At 40.6% G+C, this 18,192-nt stretch overlaps 1 protein-coding gene across 1 annotated transcript in view; it reads left to right on the top strand.

Annotated features, from left to right (window-relative positions):
- Positions 1–18,192, top strand: part of DOCK3 (dedicator of cytokinesis 3) — a 539,924-nt gene that overhangs the window by 461,652 nt on the left and 60,080 nt on the right. Inside the window, exons 24-28 of the mRNA XM_047095185.1 lie at positions 312–482; positions 4,115–4,307; positions 7,402–7,529; positions 10,160–10,306; positions 12,236–12,334. Of these exons, the coding sequence (XP_046951141.1) occupies positions 312–482; positions 4,115–4,307; positions 7,402–7,529; positions 10,160–10,306; positions 12,236–12,334 (738 nt within the window). The remainder of the gene's footprint in view (positions 1–311; positions 483–4,114; positions 4,308–7,401; positions 7,530–10,159; positions 10,307–12,235; positions 12,335–18,192) is intronic.

Raw genomic sequence — 18,192 nt, forward strand, 5'->3', positions numbered from 1 at the left:
ACTTCATTGTCTTTGGATCCTATATGGTCTTGAATTCAGCTGTTGTGGTTCCTCAGTCTGTGGTTCCTCAATTCCAGAACCACAGAAACAGTTGTAAATTAATTTGATGATTCCTCAGTAAGAAGACAGCTGCTGCTCAGTGACCAGTTGGACTTTGGAGATAAAATTAAAAAAAAAAAAAAGTGCTTGTCTCCACAGTTGAAATTGTTCATCATCTGATTTGGGTATAGAATTTGCTGTTACTTTACCCTTTATTCCCTGCTGTGTTAGCTCTTGGCCATCTTTAACACCTCTCCATCCCTTTTACTTAGGCCTTGGAGTACCTTTTCAAGTTCATCGTGCAGTCCAGGATCCTGTACTCCCGAGCCACCTGTGGGATGGAAGAGGAGCAATTCCGGTCCAGCATCCAAGAACTTTTCCAGTCCATCCGGTTTGTGCTCAGTCTGGACAGCAGAAACTCAGAAACACTCCTTTTCACTCAGGTCTGTAAGCTGCAGGGAAATTTTGCTGCTGGATCCTTGTCTGTCTTAATGGCTGGTTTCTTTGTCCTCTGGCTTCTAGAGTTGAAGAAGCCCTGCCAGGCTCCTATGTGTTGGGTAAAGGGTGACTTGCAAGGAAATACCTAATAGAACAAAATGCTATTTTTACTTCAAAGTCAGCTATGCCCCAGCTACCAAATATAAGATAGCCCTGTGGCTTTAGGGTGGGGAAGAAGCACAACTTTATTCTCAGAAGGCTCTTTAATTTTTTTTTTAATTTTTTTAACTTTGAGAGAGAGCAAGCACAACCAGGGGAGGAGCATGGAGGAGAGACAGAATCCCAAACAGGCTCCATGCTACCAGCACACAGCCTGATGTGGGCCTGCAGCTCAGAACATTGAGATCATGCCCTGAGCCGAGATCAAGAGTCAGACGCTCAACCAGCTGAGCTACCCAGGCACCCCTCAGAAGCCCTCTTTAAACCAAATTTATTTAGTTACATACTTTTTGTCATTTATGAACATCTTATTTAAAGGGGATATTTAGAACATAATGGAGAATTTTATTTCCTAGTCACTGTTAATTTTTTTTAAAACTTTTTAAATAAACTTTAGTACTTGTCCATTCCAGAAGTTGAGTAAAATAGGCAGAAATAACTAGAAAACTTTGCTTAAGAATTAAGATTAGGGGCACTTGGGTGGCTCAGTCAGTGAAGCGTCCGACTTCGGCTCAGGTCATGATCTCACAGACTGTGGGTTGGAGCCCCACATCGGGCTCTGTGCTGACAGCTCAGAGCCTGGAGCCTGTTTTGGATTCTGTGTCTCCCTCTCTCTCTCTGCCCCTCCCCTGCTCACACTCTGTCTTTCTCTCTCTCTCAAAAATAAACTTTAAAATTTTTTTTAAAGAATTAAGATAAAATTCTATTATAAATATCAGTGTGGGAAGGAAATTTGCTTCCTTATATTAGAAATGCCCATTTAGCTAATCTGTTACCTTTTCCAAGTAGCTTCATCCTAGAAAGGATCCAAGATCGTGTTTATTACCCCAGTCACAAGGGGGTTATTTTCTTATACAAATAAATTCAGAATTTTATCTAATAGATTCCATTTCTTTGATTTTTTTGAAGCCAATTATTATTCAAAACCTATCAGCAAAGATCAGACAGCCTCTCTCACGTCCATTCATTCAGTTGCTGCCAGGACTGTCATGAGTGCAAATATATGTTTAAATATCTCCTTTAAGATTAGAGTAGTCTGGGGGGCGCCTGGGTGGCTCAGTTGGTTAAGCATCCAACTCTTGATTTTGGCTCAGGTCATGATCCTACAGTTCATGAGATCGAGTCCTGAGTTGGGCTCTGTGCTGACAGTGCAGAGCCTGCTTGGGATTCTCTTTCTCCCTCTCTCGACCTCTCCCCTGCTCTCACTCACATTCTTTCTCTCTGGTTCATTCTCTCTCTCTCTCTCTCTCTCTCTCTCTCAAAATAAATGAATATTAAAAAAAAAAGATTAGAATAGTCTGCTTTTTTGTTTTCCACTTGACCCTATGTTGCCCCCATGCCAATTGCCTTTAAGCCCCTTGGACCAGAGAACAGGTGAACAACTGTGAATGAAACTCTTTAAGTGAGGATTCTTCAAGGTCTCCAGGTGCCTTTGTAAGAAAGGCTCATTTGATGGTCTCTCCTCCAGAGTACTCCAAGCAACTCCTCTTCCTCCTTGTGTCTCTCCTCTAGCTCATTGGTTCCTGCCAACAAGGGCCCAGGACACCTACTCTTCCTTTCAGCATACAGAGATATGGGGAGCTCAGAGGTAGCTAGCAGAGCAGGGCAGATATGCTTTCTGAGAACTTGGCAATGCTTTGTACTGCATGGCATACTCCTATCTCATCAGGATAGTTCAGATTTAGTCTCAGCTTAGACCCATGTCAAGATCAGACCTGCTTCTTTGGTTCCAGGCTCATGTTTCATAAGTTTCAGAATTCTCAGCAAGTCTATGGTTCAGTCAGATTATGTCTTTGCTTCTGACCACTAGGAGATGTTAGGGTGCAAGGATCCTTCTGTTCTGGTGCATAAGTATGGGAAAGCTCACCATTTAAGAGAGCATTTACTATTTGCTTTTGATTATAAAGGACCTGCTTTTCCCCCTTTGTCTTTTGTATCTAACTGCTTATGACAGCATGTTTTTGTGCTTGTTCTAATCATTGCAAAAAAATCTCTGATATTCCAGGGAGTTATAAATCTATAGATAGAATTCATGTAAGTTCTATTCTTGGGCCTAGCCTGAGCAGAATTCATGTAAGTTCTATTCTTGGGCCTGGCCTTAGCATAGACTGTAGAATGACAGACATGTTTCCCCATGGCATACATTTTTACTCACTCTAGGCCTGCTTGATAAAGCAGTCAAGGAAAACAGCCTCCCATTCACTACCTGCCACGCAGGAAAAGTACACTCTCATCTTCTCATCTCAAAGTGACATTTCATTACCCTTTGTGAATTCTAGGTTAATAATGTAAGAGTATTGAGAAGTGGAAAAGCTTTCTTCATGTTGCTTCCATGTAGACAAGAGAGAATGAGGACCAGCATTTATTGAAAGCCAATGATGTGCCAAGCACTCTAACTGGAAACTAACTTCATGCATCTAATTTTTTTCATGCCAATACCAGGAGATAAGTGATATCATCATCTTTATTTTATAGATAAGAAAACTGATATTAGGCAAATAACTCACCTAAGGTGATGTGACAGATAAGTAGTAAAGTTGAGATTTGAACTCATGTCTAATTCCAAAAGCCATTCTCTTTCACCTATACTACTCTGCCTGTAAAAGGCTCTTGAACTATTATCAGGTTATCATAAAGAGTCTACCTCATGGGTCTACCAGAGCCAAGATCCATGAAGAGAAGTCTCCAAACACACAGACTCCTGCCCATGCCCAAGGCCATCTAGGTTGCTGAACTCTATGCCAACATAATCATCAGTCGTCAAGAATTCATAGCTGACTAAATCCATACAGTCTCCATCCTTTTGGATTTACACTTGAGACTGCCAAGCATCACAGATGAAGGGCATCATTTATAAAGTCTTCAGATTTCATGGTTTCAGATAAATGTGTCCATCCTGGGGGAAATGGTCCAGCTCACAGAGCTGGATTGCTGGCTACAGGGCTGTGAATGGAGTTCAGCTCATGCTGCTTGGTGGTGCCCAGCTCTCTCTGCTATAGTTTCTTTGAGAGGTTCCTGGCTTGAATTTGAGACCAAAATTAGAAAGTCAAGTGTTTGATCATAGAGACAGACAAAAAATTTAAATCCATTTTGTAAACAAAATAGCTATGGCTGTTAAACCATATTGAGCTGATTTCTTTTTATATTCCCTTCTCTTGCCAGCAAATATGCTGGCAAGTTATGAAAGCTTCAAGTGGCCTGGGCCCCAGCAAATTTTGTTTTGGTTTCCTTTGTACTCCTCCCTGTTCTATGCCCCAAGGGTGCTGTAGGGATGTGTGGAGTCAAAGGCCAGGGAGGAGCTCATGTGAGACAGGGGTGCTACAATGCCTTTTCAGCCTCTTGTATTATTATTGTCTGAGCATGTGAGAAAGACAGACAACAAACTCTGTGCTAACTGCAGCTTCACTTGCTTCTGCAGGCTGCACTCCTCAATTCTTTCCCAACCATCTTTGATGAGCTGCTGCAAATGTTCACCGTGCAGGAGGTGGCAGAGTTTGTAAGAGGGACTCTGGGGAGCATGCCCAGCACTGTGCACATTGGGCAGTCAATGGATGTGGTGAAGCTGCAGTCCATCGCCAGGACCGTGGATAGCCGCCTGTTTTCTTTCTCAGGTAAATCAAGTTGGGATGAGAATCAGACTCACCTTTCCTCCTTTCCAGGGTGTTGTCAAGTGGTAATCAAAGGATCAGTTTTATCAACCATCATGCAAGAAGCCTGTGGCCCTAAAAATTCAGAGTTTTGGGTAAACTCCATTAGATACTACAGCCAAGATCTAGGCCTACTGCCTCACTCATGATTTATCCCTAGGGACCCACACCCTGGGGCATGCCCATGAGGTGGCCTGTGGAGCAACTTCTAGGCCTACAAGCCTAGCCAGCTTACCCCACACCCAGCAAGATGGAAAGGAGGGGGAACAAGAGAGAAGAGGATCCCAATGGGGATAAGGATAAGTCAAGGAAATAAGAGAGATCTTGAAAGGGGGCCCTGAGGACCAACTGTGTTTTCTTTTTTCCTTATCTCACCAGTCACATAGATTCCCTTCCTGTCTTTGAAAGACAGAGATGGACAGTGAGCCTTCCATACTCCCTAAGAGGTCAAGACAGACTAACAAATGATCAAGATCCCAGATTGCCTTTCAGAAAGAACCTGCAGATTCACACCTGAAACCACATTCAAGAGATCATCCTGGCAGTGGTACCAAATATTCAGTGGCCAAATGTTACGATCAATATGAAACTGATCCTTTAAATGGAATGTTACAATCAGAATAAATTTCTAGGGCACAGGAATAAATCTGAAATTCGAGAAAAACAATTATTATTAGAATTTTTATAACTATAATTTTTGGTAATAAAAATTTTTTAATTGGACTTTTAAAGTATATGAACAGTAATTTCTCAACCAAGTGCTACACATAATTGCAATACTAAATAAATGTTTCCTTTAACTTAACTCTGCCAATGTAAGGTATTATTCATGGCAAAGCTGCAACCAGGAGAGTCATCTTTTCTCTACCAGTAGCTATTTATGGTAAACACTTCTCTCTTCCTCAGTTCCTAGATTAAAGATTTTATCACTAGTTTGGACACATTAGCACTGAGGCCACTGCACACATTCAAGCTTTGTGCACTGTTTAAAGATGCTTTCTGAATATATGGGAAGGGGGACATCAGACTGCCCTCACTGACATCCTTTATTTCTAATATTATTGCATGCACTTGCTGCTTCCCATAATCACTTAAGAAAAATTGTTCTTTGGGCAGCCTTGGTGGCTCCGTCGGCTGAGTGTCCAACTTCGGTTCAGGTCATGATCTCACATAGCTCATGAGTTCGAGCCCCATGTCAGGCTCTGTGCTGACAGCTCAGAGTCTGGAGCCTGCTTCAGATTCTGTGTCTCCCTCTCTCTCTCTGCCCCTCGCCCACTCGTGCCATGTCACTGTCTCTCAAAAACAAATAAACATTAAAAAAAATTTTTTTAAAGAAAGAAAAATTGTTCTTAAACTTTATGTGGCAGTGACACGATGTAGTTGGATTTTGAGATGACAAGCCACCCCCAGATTCTCATTTGCATCTCAATTTCACTGAATTCTTGAGTTGCAGCATGTTCCTTGAAGCAGCACCTTAAGGTGGTGTCTCTTAAGCAACATTTATATTCTCAGAGCACATCAGTTTGGTCTTTTCAGCTGGTTCCAGTAATAAACTGCTATTTTCTCAGCAGATAGTTATTGGTTGATATAAATCCTGCTATGTTGGTATAATTTTGGTCTGCAAAATGTATTATGAACTTCTCTTTTGTCTGCACATCCTTTTAAACATAGAATAGCTATCATTCCATTTTATATTCTAAGTATTTGACCAGACAACCCCCAAATCTCTTGTATGTCATGTAGTTTATCTTTGGCTGAAAAAAAGATTTTCTTTCTGAATTTTATCTGAAACATGTAACTGTGGTCAAATGTGAACAATAAATCCAAAATGCCCTGGTGTGTTTGTATTACTGACAATCTGACTAAATCCTGCTGGCCAGGTATGAAGGTACCTGTAGAATCACACAGTCACTGACCACATAGGAGTGCAGAGCATCACAAACATGTTCACACTTGTATTTCACTTTGTCTTCTCACCACACCTGTGAAGTAAATCCAATTAGCACCTCATTGTACAGATAGGAAAAATCAAGCCCATTGGAGGAATCAACCTGCCTAAGGTCTTAGGATAAATTAATAAAAGATCTTGAACTAGGATTCAGCCTTCCTGACAGGGTTCTCTTTTTTTTACGTTTATTTATTTATTTTGAGAGAGAAAGACAATGTGTGAGTGTGTGTGTGTGTGTGCGCGTGCACATGCACACACTAGTTGGGGTGGGGCAGAGAGAGAGGGAGAGAGAGAATCCCAAGCGGGCTCCTGGCTGTCAGCGTAGAGCCTGATATTGGGCTTGATCTCTTGAACTGTGAGATCATGACCTGAGCCAAAACCAAGGGCCAGACACTTAACCAACTGAGCCACCCAGATGCCCCTGTCAGGGTCCTAAATATAGTTGTCTCCTGATAGTGTTGTTCAGTTAACAGGGAGGAGAAAACTTAGGATTGGCAGTAAGGGTTAGCTAATTATCAAAGGCTTATGAGAAGACAAAATCCTGCTGCTATTCCATTCATTGCTGTGGGCATGCCAAGCTTGTCCTCTAAGCCTAAGGGGAAAAGGAGGTAGGCCTAATGGCTGCCACAAAGTAAATGCTCATGGTCGGAAGGGGGGAGTGCCAGGCCAACTAGTCAGAGCATCATAAAGAGTGACCATTTATAATGCATAGCAGGTCTGCAGGTTCAATCAGTGTAGTTCATAGAACTAGGTCGGTCAATTGAATGGAATTTTCAGTGTAAGCTATGCTTTTAATTTGGGATCTAGTCATTAAAGAGATTTCATTTGGGAGCGATTTCCTAACATTCATCCTGCACAAAATACCATAGATACTGAGGCTTAAAATGAGAAAGAAGGAAAGAGAAATGGAAGGATAATGCTGTGGGATGTCTTATAATGTCCAGGAAGTGGGCTTTTTGGCCCTCATAAGGGAAGGGAGTGGCCTCCATCTTCACACCGGTTTCAACCCCATTTGCTTTGAGACCAGTTAAGTCTCTCAGTGTCACTGGCTCCCAGAAGTAGCTAGTTCTTCTCTAAAGGGCTTCTTCACCTTTGTGTTTTCTCTCTCAGAATCCCGCCGCATCCTGCTTCCTGTGGTTCTCCATCACATTCACCTTCACCTGAGGCAGCAGAAGGAGCTGCTGATCTGCTCAGGGATTCTTGGCAGCATCTTCTCCATCGTCAAGACCAGCTCTCTGGTAGTGGCCCCATGCCCACTCCATCTCCCCTCAGCTCTGCCCCAGTCTTGTATTACTTTAACCAGAGGCAGACCAACAAAGATCACTTTGTACACTTCTCAGTCAGAGAAGCTTTCATCAGTGGCAGGAAGGTGCTCAAGTGAGCAGAGGCCTGTGTATGCTGAGCAGGCTTCTCAACACAACACAGTTTTGCTATTTGAAAAAGTTGCATTTCTGAAATGTAGTTCTCTTTAATACCAGAAAGCCGAATCCTGTGCCATATTCTGTTATTATCAAAAGGTATTAATCCTATGTTCCTGAGAGTGTTCTGAGGATACTAAGGCACAAGCACAGGGAGGCAAGCCCAGGCTGAGAGGCAGCTTGCTCATTCAGACTTTTCTGTCAGCTTCCTGGCAGCTTGATTCCACCCATATGACATTCCATACCATGCCAGATGAGGTCAGGACATAGGAGAGATAATTGTTGCCCACAAGAGTTCTGAGCCTCATGGGATGATAGAGTTGGACTTTAAAGATGAGGTTTCAACTGGTACTGCTTTTGCCTATTTTCTTTCCTCTTTACTTTTTCTTTTAAAAAGAGATATATGGTGGGAGGGGAAGGAAGGAAGGAAAGACATGTATCAGGCATGAATAAAGGTAGGAATTTATTTTAATGATATTTATTTTATATATTTATGGTAATATGAAAAATGGTTATTTCTTAGAGAAAATTTGTAAACTATAGGAAAGTATAAAGAAAGAAATTAAGAACAAGAATGAGTTTTTTATTACAACATCTTAAGAGGAGATGAGGTTTCTGGAGAATAAAATTACAACCGTATTTAAAATGAAGGCCAGTATTCTAGATGAGTCTTTTTTTTTTTTTTGTCAGTTATATCCATATCCAAAATCTTGTCCCATTTTGTGGCTGTCTTTTCATTTTTGCTGCTATTTCTCTTGATAAACAGAATAATTAATTCTAATGCAACAGAATATATGTCCTTTCATTTATGGTTACTGTTTTCTGTGTATTTTCCTAGAATAAAGTTACATAGATACTCTTCTATACAAAATAAATAAAATAAAATGAAGGCCAGTAGACAGGTGATAAGAGTGCAAGGTTAGGCTATCCATGTGGAACAGGAGAGGTCCTGAAAAAAAAAAGAGTGTGGTTGGTTTGAGTGAGATACAGGGCCTCAATAGGGTGCTTTGGTGTCCAGACTTAAAGTACCATCTGGTGACAGGGCCCTGCTTGGCAGAGTGCCTATGGTGCTTGTAGTGGCCCTATTGTTTGCTCTTGGCTCCAGGCAAGGTTTGGCAGCTCTCCTTCCCACCAGGCCTCAGAGAGGCAACACCAAGCACATAAGGTCTATTAGCAGCCCAAGGCCAGACTTGAGGAAGTGGGAGACTTATTGCTAAATAAAGGAGAGAAATTGAAGGGAAAATAAAGGGAAGGAAAGGAATGGAGGAGGAATGGAAACAGGTTAAAACCTGAAAGAGATGGTCTGGTTGTAGCTGTGGTACTAGAGTCAGGTGCAATTAGTTGCTTACAACTAGTCAGAGAGACATCACAGGTGAGAGTGTTAGCGATCAGTATAGCAGATGATAAAGATGACTTTAGCACCAAGAGTTGCTCCAATTCTTCATGTGGAATGGGTCACAGTATAATTACATTGAATGAATGGATTGGGGTGGAATTTAAGCACCATGAGCATAAAGATACTATCTTCCTTGTTCACCTTTGTATACTCAGATTCACAAAAAGTGAGTGGCACATGGTAACTGCTTAATGAATAATGGGTTGGTGGATGGATGGACAGATAGACATTTGTACCAGTAATAATAAAAAGAGGCTGGAGAAGGGACAGTGGGAATCTCTGTGAGATAAAATTAGGCTACAAGATTTGAGATTCAACATGAGAGGTCTATAGAAGGACAGCACAGACACTTCCTAAATTCAGAGTGTGGTGGCTGAGAAGCAGCCCTTAGTGGGGGCCTGCCATTGTTTTTGTGAGGCTGCCTGAGAAAGACACACTGAGACCAGAGTCCTTCAGGTGGACCAGGAAACATGAGCAAGAATGCTGAGAAGCTCAAAAGAGAGATGTAGACATATCTGAGCAACAGTGGGGCCAGCAAAGCTTGAGATCACCTAAGGAGAAAGCCCTGAGAAGAAAACATTCCTTTTAAAGACTGAAATACTTCTATGTGCATTCAGATGTGTGTTAGCAGTCCTGAAGGTGCCACCACCACACCTTGTGGCATGAATACCATTTTCTCAAAGTGTTAGCAGTGTTGTGCTTTCTCCAGACTCTTCTAGGGAAATCAAGGTAAACAGGTACTTCAGGACCTTTGCTTCTGCCTTGTATACTGAAATTAAGGTATCTACCTAAGGTTCAGAACTGTGGGTGTCAAGTGGTGCTGGGTTAGGCGAAGACCCGGCTACCATACCAGGGCAACAGAGACAGGTTTGCCTCACCTTTTCTCAGAGCTGTTGTCCCAGGTTCCTTGACATCTCATGCTAGTGAGGCCAAGAGCTCAGTGTTGAGAGTCCAATCAGAAGACCACTCCTGATGCCACACACTTTGTAAGTGCTGCCAGCTGCACGTCAGCCAGGTTGGTGCTAACGGTGTGCTCTCTCACTGCTCGCTCCAGGAGGCAGATGTCATGGAGGAGGTAGAAATGATGGTGGAGAGCCTCCTGGACGTGCTCTTGCAGACTCTGCTCACCATCATGAGCAAATCGCACGCTCAGGAGGCGGTAAGAGGGCAGCGGTGCCCGCAGTGCACAGCCGAGATCACTGTTAGTAACTAACATTCAGGTTTTCTTGCCTTCTTTTCTAACCTGGGGCTCCTCCACACCAACCCCACCTCCTCATAGCACCACCTTCATCTCCACCTCCCTGCATGGTTGTCAGCATGCTGCCTTCTTCCTTTCTCGCATCTGGCTCCTGTCTCCACTCTGAAGGCTCTATGTTTGTAGTCCCAGAAGTCTACTCTAGGGCAGATGTGGGGAATGCTCCCTGTCTCGCTTTCCTGCACACTGTCTCTGTTGGCCTTTGACTTTGTGCCAACTCATTTCCTGTTCTGTAGAGTGGAGCAGAGATGCAGTAAGAGATTGAAGGGGGAAAATGGAGTATTCCTTCTAGTAGCAGGCTCTCCTAAATGATGTGCACAACAGAATAATTTTCTTAGAATTTGGTTGTATCTACAAACTAGTTATTTTTGTCCACAACATTTGTATCTAAATGTCTAGCATCAGGAAAAAATGTGATGAGTTAGAATTGCACTGGCATTACTGGACAATTAGAAGAGAAACAGCCTGGGGAAACGTCTCGGGAGGGACAGAGAGACAGTTCCCACTCCTCCACCCAGAGTGGACTTCTTACCCCTGATGGCAGAACACAATAAACAGGTTGCACGGACTCTTCCATTTGGCAGGTGAGAGACTGCAGTGGTTTCCTTGAAGCAAATTCTCTGTGGGAGCTAGCCAAACGCTAGGGAGGGAAAGGGGAACAGAGAGCAGGCATGTGTTCTGAAGCACTGGGCTTAGAAAGAATGTTCCCTTTGGATCTCCTGTTGAGAGCACTCTCACTATAGGTAAAAACATGTACCCTGGTATGTCCTGGTAACCCATCCTTCTGACCAACAACTACACAATGCTTGCTATAGGCCTACCCCTGCTTTATGCACTTTACAAATATTAACTCAGTTAGCAACACTAAATTACATAGTTTTAATGAAGATAATAATAACTGCATAATTTACTGAGCACTTCCTTTACATACTGGACTTTTTCACTGAAAAGTTTTATGTGCATTCATTCCTCCAATCCTCCTACTAAATCTAGGAATTATAGCTTATTATGCCCGTTATTATGCCCATGCTCAGATAAAACTGAGGTTCATATACATGTATATGTTCTACACATATACATTTGTAGAATAATTTCATGTGTCTAGAAATGATTTGAGAGCCAAAAATATTGTTGTCAAATTTCCATGAGTTTAAAAATATTTGGTCAGCTTCCCTATGCCAAAAATTGCCATAAGATGGTAAAATTCTTGGAGTCCTTAAAACAAGGTCTTCTTCCATGTTATCCCAGTTGGAACTTGAAGGAATCTTAAAGGCTCATTTTTGTATCCATAAATTTTTACTTATCTTAAAGCCCATAATTCACCTTCTCATAAAGGTCAGTTTTGACTCTACTTTCCAGAAAGTTATGTCGAACTACTTTGTTCCATCTTCCTGTTCCAGTAACCACATGTAAGCTCTACGAGGTCCCCAGAAGAATTTTGAAGAAGGGCCATCCCATCTTGGAGCAATATGGGAAGAGCCCACATTCTGCCCAGAGAAGGCCAAGCACCCTGTTCTGAGTAATCCCTTTCAACTTCAGTACAATGGCCTGGCAATATATAGTGACAAAGGATTGTGTAGCCAAAAATTTCCTAGGGAAAAAACCGAGACTTTCTGTCTCACTTTGCAATATTTCTTTGTTATAGGTTAAGGTTTTACCATTAGTCCCATGCTACAGAAGTCTTATTAAAACTCCCAAGCCCTTCAGAAAACTTAGCAGAAAGGAAAACGCATTTTCAGGGCCAGAGTTCTCACCTTCCCTTTCATGATCATTGGGGCCATCTCAGACCCTTCCTTCTGTCCTTGCCCTCTGTGGATTGGGGAAACACAGCTCTTGTGATTAGTTGCACCAAGTATTTTCTCCGTTGGTCCCCAGGGTGAGTATGTGTCCTGCCTTCTCTCGCTGCTCCGCCAGATGTGTGACACCCATTACCAGCACCTCCTGGACAACTTCCAGAGCAAAGATGAACTCAAGGTAGGCAGCAAACCTACCTCAGAACTGACTTTTCACCCAGGAAAGGAAACATGCAGCTAAGACTGACCAGGGGCTTTCTCCTGCCAGGGGAGCAAGTACAAGTGACCAGCTCTGCCTAGGGTGAAGTGTTCACCAGCCCCACTTTACAGTTGTCAGTGTATGGCTTCCCAAAGCTGAAAGCCAGCAGTGTTCTTACACACCCAGACCTCAGTAACACTGGCAAGTTTTCACTAATAGCAGCCCTGTGACCATGTCCCTATATGAGAGACTGCTCTAGGCCATAGTAGCTGTCAGCAAACCAGAATTCTTCCCTTTCTTATGAACTCAACACTCATCTTATATTTTGCCCCACATATAATAACTATATGATAATTAATAATAATAATAATAATAATAATGGCAACTTTTCATTAAAATGTATTTCTGGAAGTGACCTGTAGAGAGCAAAAGTGAGCACTACCCATTGGCTACAGACTCCAGATCCAGAGCACCAGGGCAGATAGGGCAGAGAAATGGGCCATGATCCAGACAAGGGAGCATTCCCAAGCTTCCAGTGGTATCACTGCTGACAAACTACTGGGGCTATGTCTTTGCCTTAGAATGTGCTACTAAGTTCATCCCTTGACAAGCAAACTATTGCAAATTTTAGTTGTATGCTCTGCCTCCATTCAGAACCACAGCATTTGCATTTCATAATAATGCATTATATTGTTTTTCATTTGCATGACCTTTATTAATCATATTGTATCAGTTAATAAGTATTAGGCGTCACTTGCTAGTATTTGATCTTGCCTGCCTTTCCACAGACATGGATCTCTGCAGATTGTTATCATTAACTCATTGCCATAAGGTCAGCCTATCTTCTTGGAGGGATGAACTTTGATAGCCCTTGAAGTGAGCCAAAAGTTAGCCAGAGCCCAAAGCTCACATCCAAGTCAAGCAGTGCTTGAGCTGGGGTGTGGAGCCTGAAAATCCAGTGTTGGCTGTTCTAGAGCATTTTCATCACATGTGTTATACTAACTGATTTGCATCCAAAAGCTCAGGCTAGCATCATTCTCTTACTTTTTAATTAAATGTTTTATTTTTATAACAACAATATATATACATAAATTTTTTATTTTTAAATTTGTCATTCATTTATTGAAAGCCTGCTGTGTGCAAGCACTATACCCAGAACTTTGTGGGTTTTTAAATTTTTAATTATACAGGGTCTTAAAAGTCAAAACATATTACAAAGCTTATAACATAAAATGGTCGTTCCCTGCCTCAACCTGACCCATGTCCAATTGCTACTCCCCAAAAGCAGCCACTTTGAACTCTTTTGCTGTTCTTCAAGTTTCTACTGCCATTTAAAATTTTAACTGTCAAAAAAAATGATAAATAAAATTTTAACTGTCAGTTATTATCTATTTTCTTCTTCCCATGAAAGATGAGGGTGATTCTTCTGTATCATTCCTCCTCCCCCCCCACACACACACATACACATCTTTCCTCTCTTTCTTCCAATATAGGTGGTTACTTTATTCCAATATAGTTTGCATACACTCTTGTTTAAATTGGTAATCAACTCTTCTTTATTACAGCTAGGTAAATACTGTGGTGACCCAACTACTGTGCTACTACACTTCCTTTCTTGTAGAACTTTGTTTTTTCCTGGAATTAATTGCTCCTTTTGTTATTTGCATGTTTCTTATTTCCTTTTGGTTTTTAAATCTGGCTAGGCTTTCCTACTACCTCTCTGTAATAAATCTCTCCTTCCAGCATTCCTCAAGGTCAAATCTGTTGGGTACTGTCAAGTCACTTTTTTTTTTCCTGGAAACTTGCCCTGTTTTTATTTGTTTCAGGAAACAAAGTTAGAGACAAAAGTTAGAGACTTTCCTCCTATATGTACAGACTTTTGGATGTCAGTCCTGGGTCTGAAAGTGAAGTGCTCTGGTGCTACTTAGAAGCTTTATATGTGTGCAAGGCTTGTCTCCAGCAGGCTTCCCTGTAGCTGACTAAAGAGGGTCTGGTCATTGGGTCAGAGCATCCTCTAATTCCTATAGCTACTGGTGTGTTCTCTTGGGCTTGTCTATTTCCTGAGAGAGGAATCATTTACCCTTCCTAGGGATGGAGTAGCCTGCCAATATTTTGGGAACCAAATAACACAAAGGGTCTGGGGACCTTCCAGTTTAGCAGGTAAACTTTGTATCGGTGCCTATTTTCATTTTGGCATGTCCACCCTCATATGTTGCTGTATCCTTGAGAACAGATCTCAGTAATCAGCTACTCCAGAGAGCAGCCCTCAGTCTTCTGACAGGATGGGGAAAGACTGGTCACCCAGGGACATGAGATGGCAGAAGGGATCTTAGGGAGACTGTCAATCAATCTTCCTGGTTTTAGCCCTCATATCCCAGTCCCACAGAGGTACCTGGTGATGCCTACAGTTTCTGAAATCCTTGCTTCCTGTTGCTATCACTTCCAAAGGCTCTTGGCTGTCATCTTTCTCAAGTATATTAAGTCAGTCACCATGAAAGCTTTCAAAATTTGTTCACCTCTTCTGATTACTGTGTTCTTATTTCCTGTTTCCTTTGTCTCTGTGGACATATGTATTTCTTAACTATCATTTTAGAGGATTTGAGCTGAAACAGAGATGAGGGAACATATGCAGTCCACCACACCAAATATAGAGTTCTGTACATATGTTCTTTTTTTCATGACAGCATTATTGAGATATAATTTGCATACCATAAAATTTACACTTTTAAACTATACAGTTCAGTGTCCCTGATTATATCCCTCTTAAAAGACATCACAAATTAACAAGATCAAGCTAATAATTTATAACTTTGCACAAAGAAAAGCCCAAGACCAGATGGCTTAATTGGTACATTCTACCAAATTTTTAAGGAAGAATTAATACCAATCCTTCACAAGCTCTTACAAGAAATAGAAGAGGAGGGAACCCAACTCATTCTATGAGGTCAGTATTACCCTGACATGGAAACCAAAAACAGACATCACAAGAAAAGAAAACTATAGACCAATATCCCTTATAAATACAAATGCAAAACCTTTAGCAGCATACTAGCAAACAGAATCCAGGAACATATTAAAAGAGGCATACACCATGATCAAGTGGGATTGAACACAGAAATGCAAGGTTGGCTTAATATATGCTAATCAATCAATGTAATACACCATTAAATAGAATAAAGGACCAAAAGAGGATCATCATAATGGATGTTAAAAAAAACACATTTTTTAAAAAAATCCACCAGCCTTTCATGATATAATCATTCAACAAACTAGAAATAGAAGGGAATTTCTTCAGACTGATGAAGGGCATCTATGACAAATCCACAGCTAACATCAGACTTAATAAGAAAAGATTGAATGCTTTCCTCTTAAGGTCAGGAACAAGAGAAAGACATCTGCTCTAACCACTTATATTCATTATATTGGAGGATCTAGCTGGAGCATTTAGGCACAAAAAAGAAATAAAAGTCACCCAGGTGGGAAAGGAAGAAGTAAAACTATGTCTTCAAATGACATGATTTTGTTTACAGAAAATCCTAAGACATCCAAAAAATACTATCAGAAGTAATAAGTTCAGCAAAGTTGCAGGATACACAATTAATATACAAAAATCGTATTTCTTAGCACTAGCAATGAACAATTCAAAAATAAAATTAAGAGACCAGTTCCATTTATAATAGTATAAAAACAAATAAAATAATTAGGAAAATTAATTTTAAAAGACATAAATAAATGAAAAGACACCCCATGTACATAGATTGGAACACTTAATATTGTTAAGACAGTACTTCACAAAGTGATATACAGGTTTCAATATAAGACCTCTCCAAGTTTGAGCTGCCATTTTGCAGATGTTGACAGTCTGATCTATAATTCATAGTGGAATGAAAGGGACTCAGAATAGCCAAATGGTCTTGAAAAAGAAAACAAAATTGAAGGATTCATACTTCCCAGTTTCAAAACTTACAAAAAAATAACAGTAATCAGAATTGGTACTAGCATAAAGATAGACATAAAGATCAATGGAATTGGATTGAGAGTCTAGAACTAAACCTTTATATTTAGTCATTTGATTTTCAATAATATTGCCAAGATAATTCAAAGAGTAAAGCAGTCATTTCAGCAAATGGTGCTGGGACAATTTGATATCTCTGTGCCAAAAAAAAAAAAAAAAAAGAAAAAACAGTTGTACCTCTACCTCATATCATATTTTAAAAATCAACAGGAAAGGGATCATAGACCTAAATGTAAGAGCTAAACTATAAACCTCTTAGAAGGAAACATAGGAGTGTATCTTTGTGTCCTTCAGTTTAGCAGTGATTTCTTAGTTATGACACCAAAAGCAAGCAACAAAAGAAAAAACAGATGTAGACTTCATCAAAATTAAAAACTTATGTATTTCAAAGTATGCCAACAAGAAAGTGAAACAACCCACAGAATGGAAGAAAATATTGACAAATCATATCTACTAAAGGACTTGCATGTAAAATATATAGAGAACTCTTACAACTCAAGAATAAAAAGGCAACTTGATTTCAAAATGAGCAAAGTATTTGAATAGACATTTCCTCAAAGAAGATACAGATGGCCAACAGGCATATGAAAAGATGCTCAGCGTCACTCCTCATCAGGGAAATACAAATCAAAACCACACTCAGATACCACCTCACGCCAGGCAGAGTGGCCAAAATGAACAAATCAGGAGACTATAGATGCTGGCAAGGATGTGGAGAAACGGGAACCCTCTTGCACTGTTAGTGGGAATGCAAACTGATGCAGCCACTCTGGAAAACAGTGTGGAGGTTTCTCAAAAAATTAAAAATAGATCTACCCTATGAGCCATCAATAGCACAACTAGGAATTTACCCAAGGGATACAGGAGTGCTGATGCATAGGGGCACTTGGACCCCAATGTTTATAGCAGCACTTTCAACAATAGCCAAATTATGGAAAGAGCCTAAATGTCCATCAACTGATGAATGGATAAAGAAATTGTGGTTTATATACACAATGGAATACTACGTGGCAATGAGAAAGAATGAAATATGGCCTTCTGTAGCAACGTGGATGGAACTGGAGAGTGTTATGCTAAGTGAAATAAGTCATACAGAGGAAGACAGATACCATATGTTTTCACTCTTATGTGGATCCTGAGACTTAACAGAAGACCATGGGGGAGAGGAAGGGGGAAAAAAGGTTAGAGAGGGAGGGAGCCAAACCATAAGAGACTCTTAAAAACTGGGAATAAACTGAGGGTTGATGGGGGGTGGGAGGGAGAGGACAGTGGGTGATGGGCATTGAGGAGGGCACCTGTTGGGATGAGCCCTGGATGTTGTATGGAAACCAATTTGACAATAAATTTCATATTAAAAAAAAAGAAGATACATAAATTGCCAATACACCCATGAAAAGATGTTTAACATCATTAGTCATTAGGGAAATGCGAGTCAAAACCACAATAAGACACCACTTCACATTGAGAGTGGATCTAATCAAAAAGACAAATATTAATTCTAGTTTAAATATTTGGTGAAATTCACCAGTGAAGCCATCTGGTCATGCACTTTTCTTAGTGTGAATCTTTTAAATTATTAATTTCATCTCTTCATTTATGATAGGTCTATTCAGATTTTGTTTCATTTTAAATGAATTCTGGTTTTTTGTATCTTTCTAAGAATTTTTCCATTTCATTGAGGTTATATAATTTGTTGGTGTACATTTATTTATGGTAGTACCTTATAATCCTTTTTAGTTCTGTGTCATTGGTAATGGTGTCCCTTCTTTCATGCCTAATTTTAGTAATAGTGTCTTCTTTCTCTCTTTTTTTTCCCTCTTTTTTC

This window comes from Lynx rufus, unplaced genomic scaffold (genome assembly GCF_022079265.1).
Source record: "Lynx rufus isolate CCGP_SWC_20201006 ecotype Redwood Valley unplaced genomic scaffold, mLynRuf1.p SCAF_4, whole genome shotgun sequence".
NCBI lineage: Eukaryota > Metazoa > Chordata > Mammalia > Carnivora > Felidae > Lynx > Lynx rufus.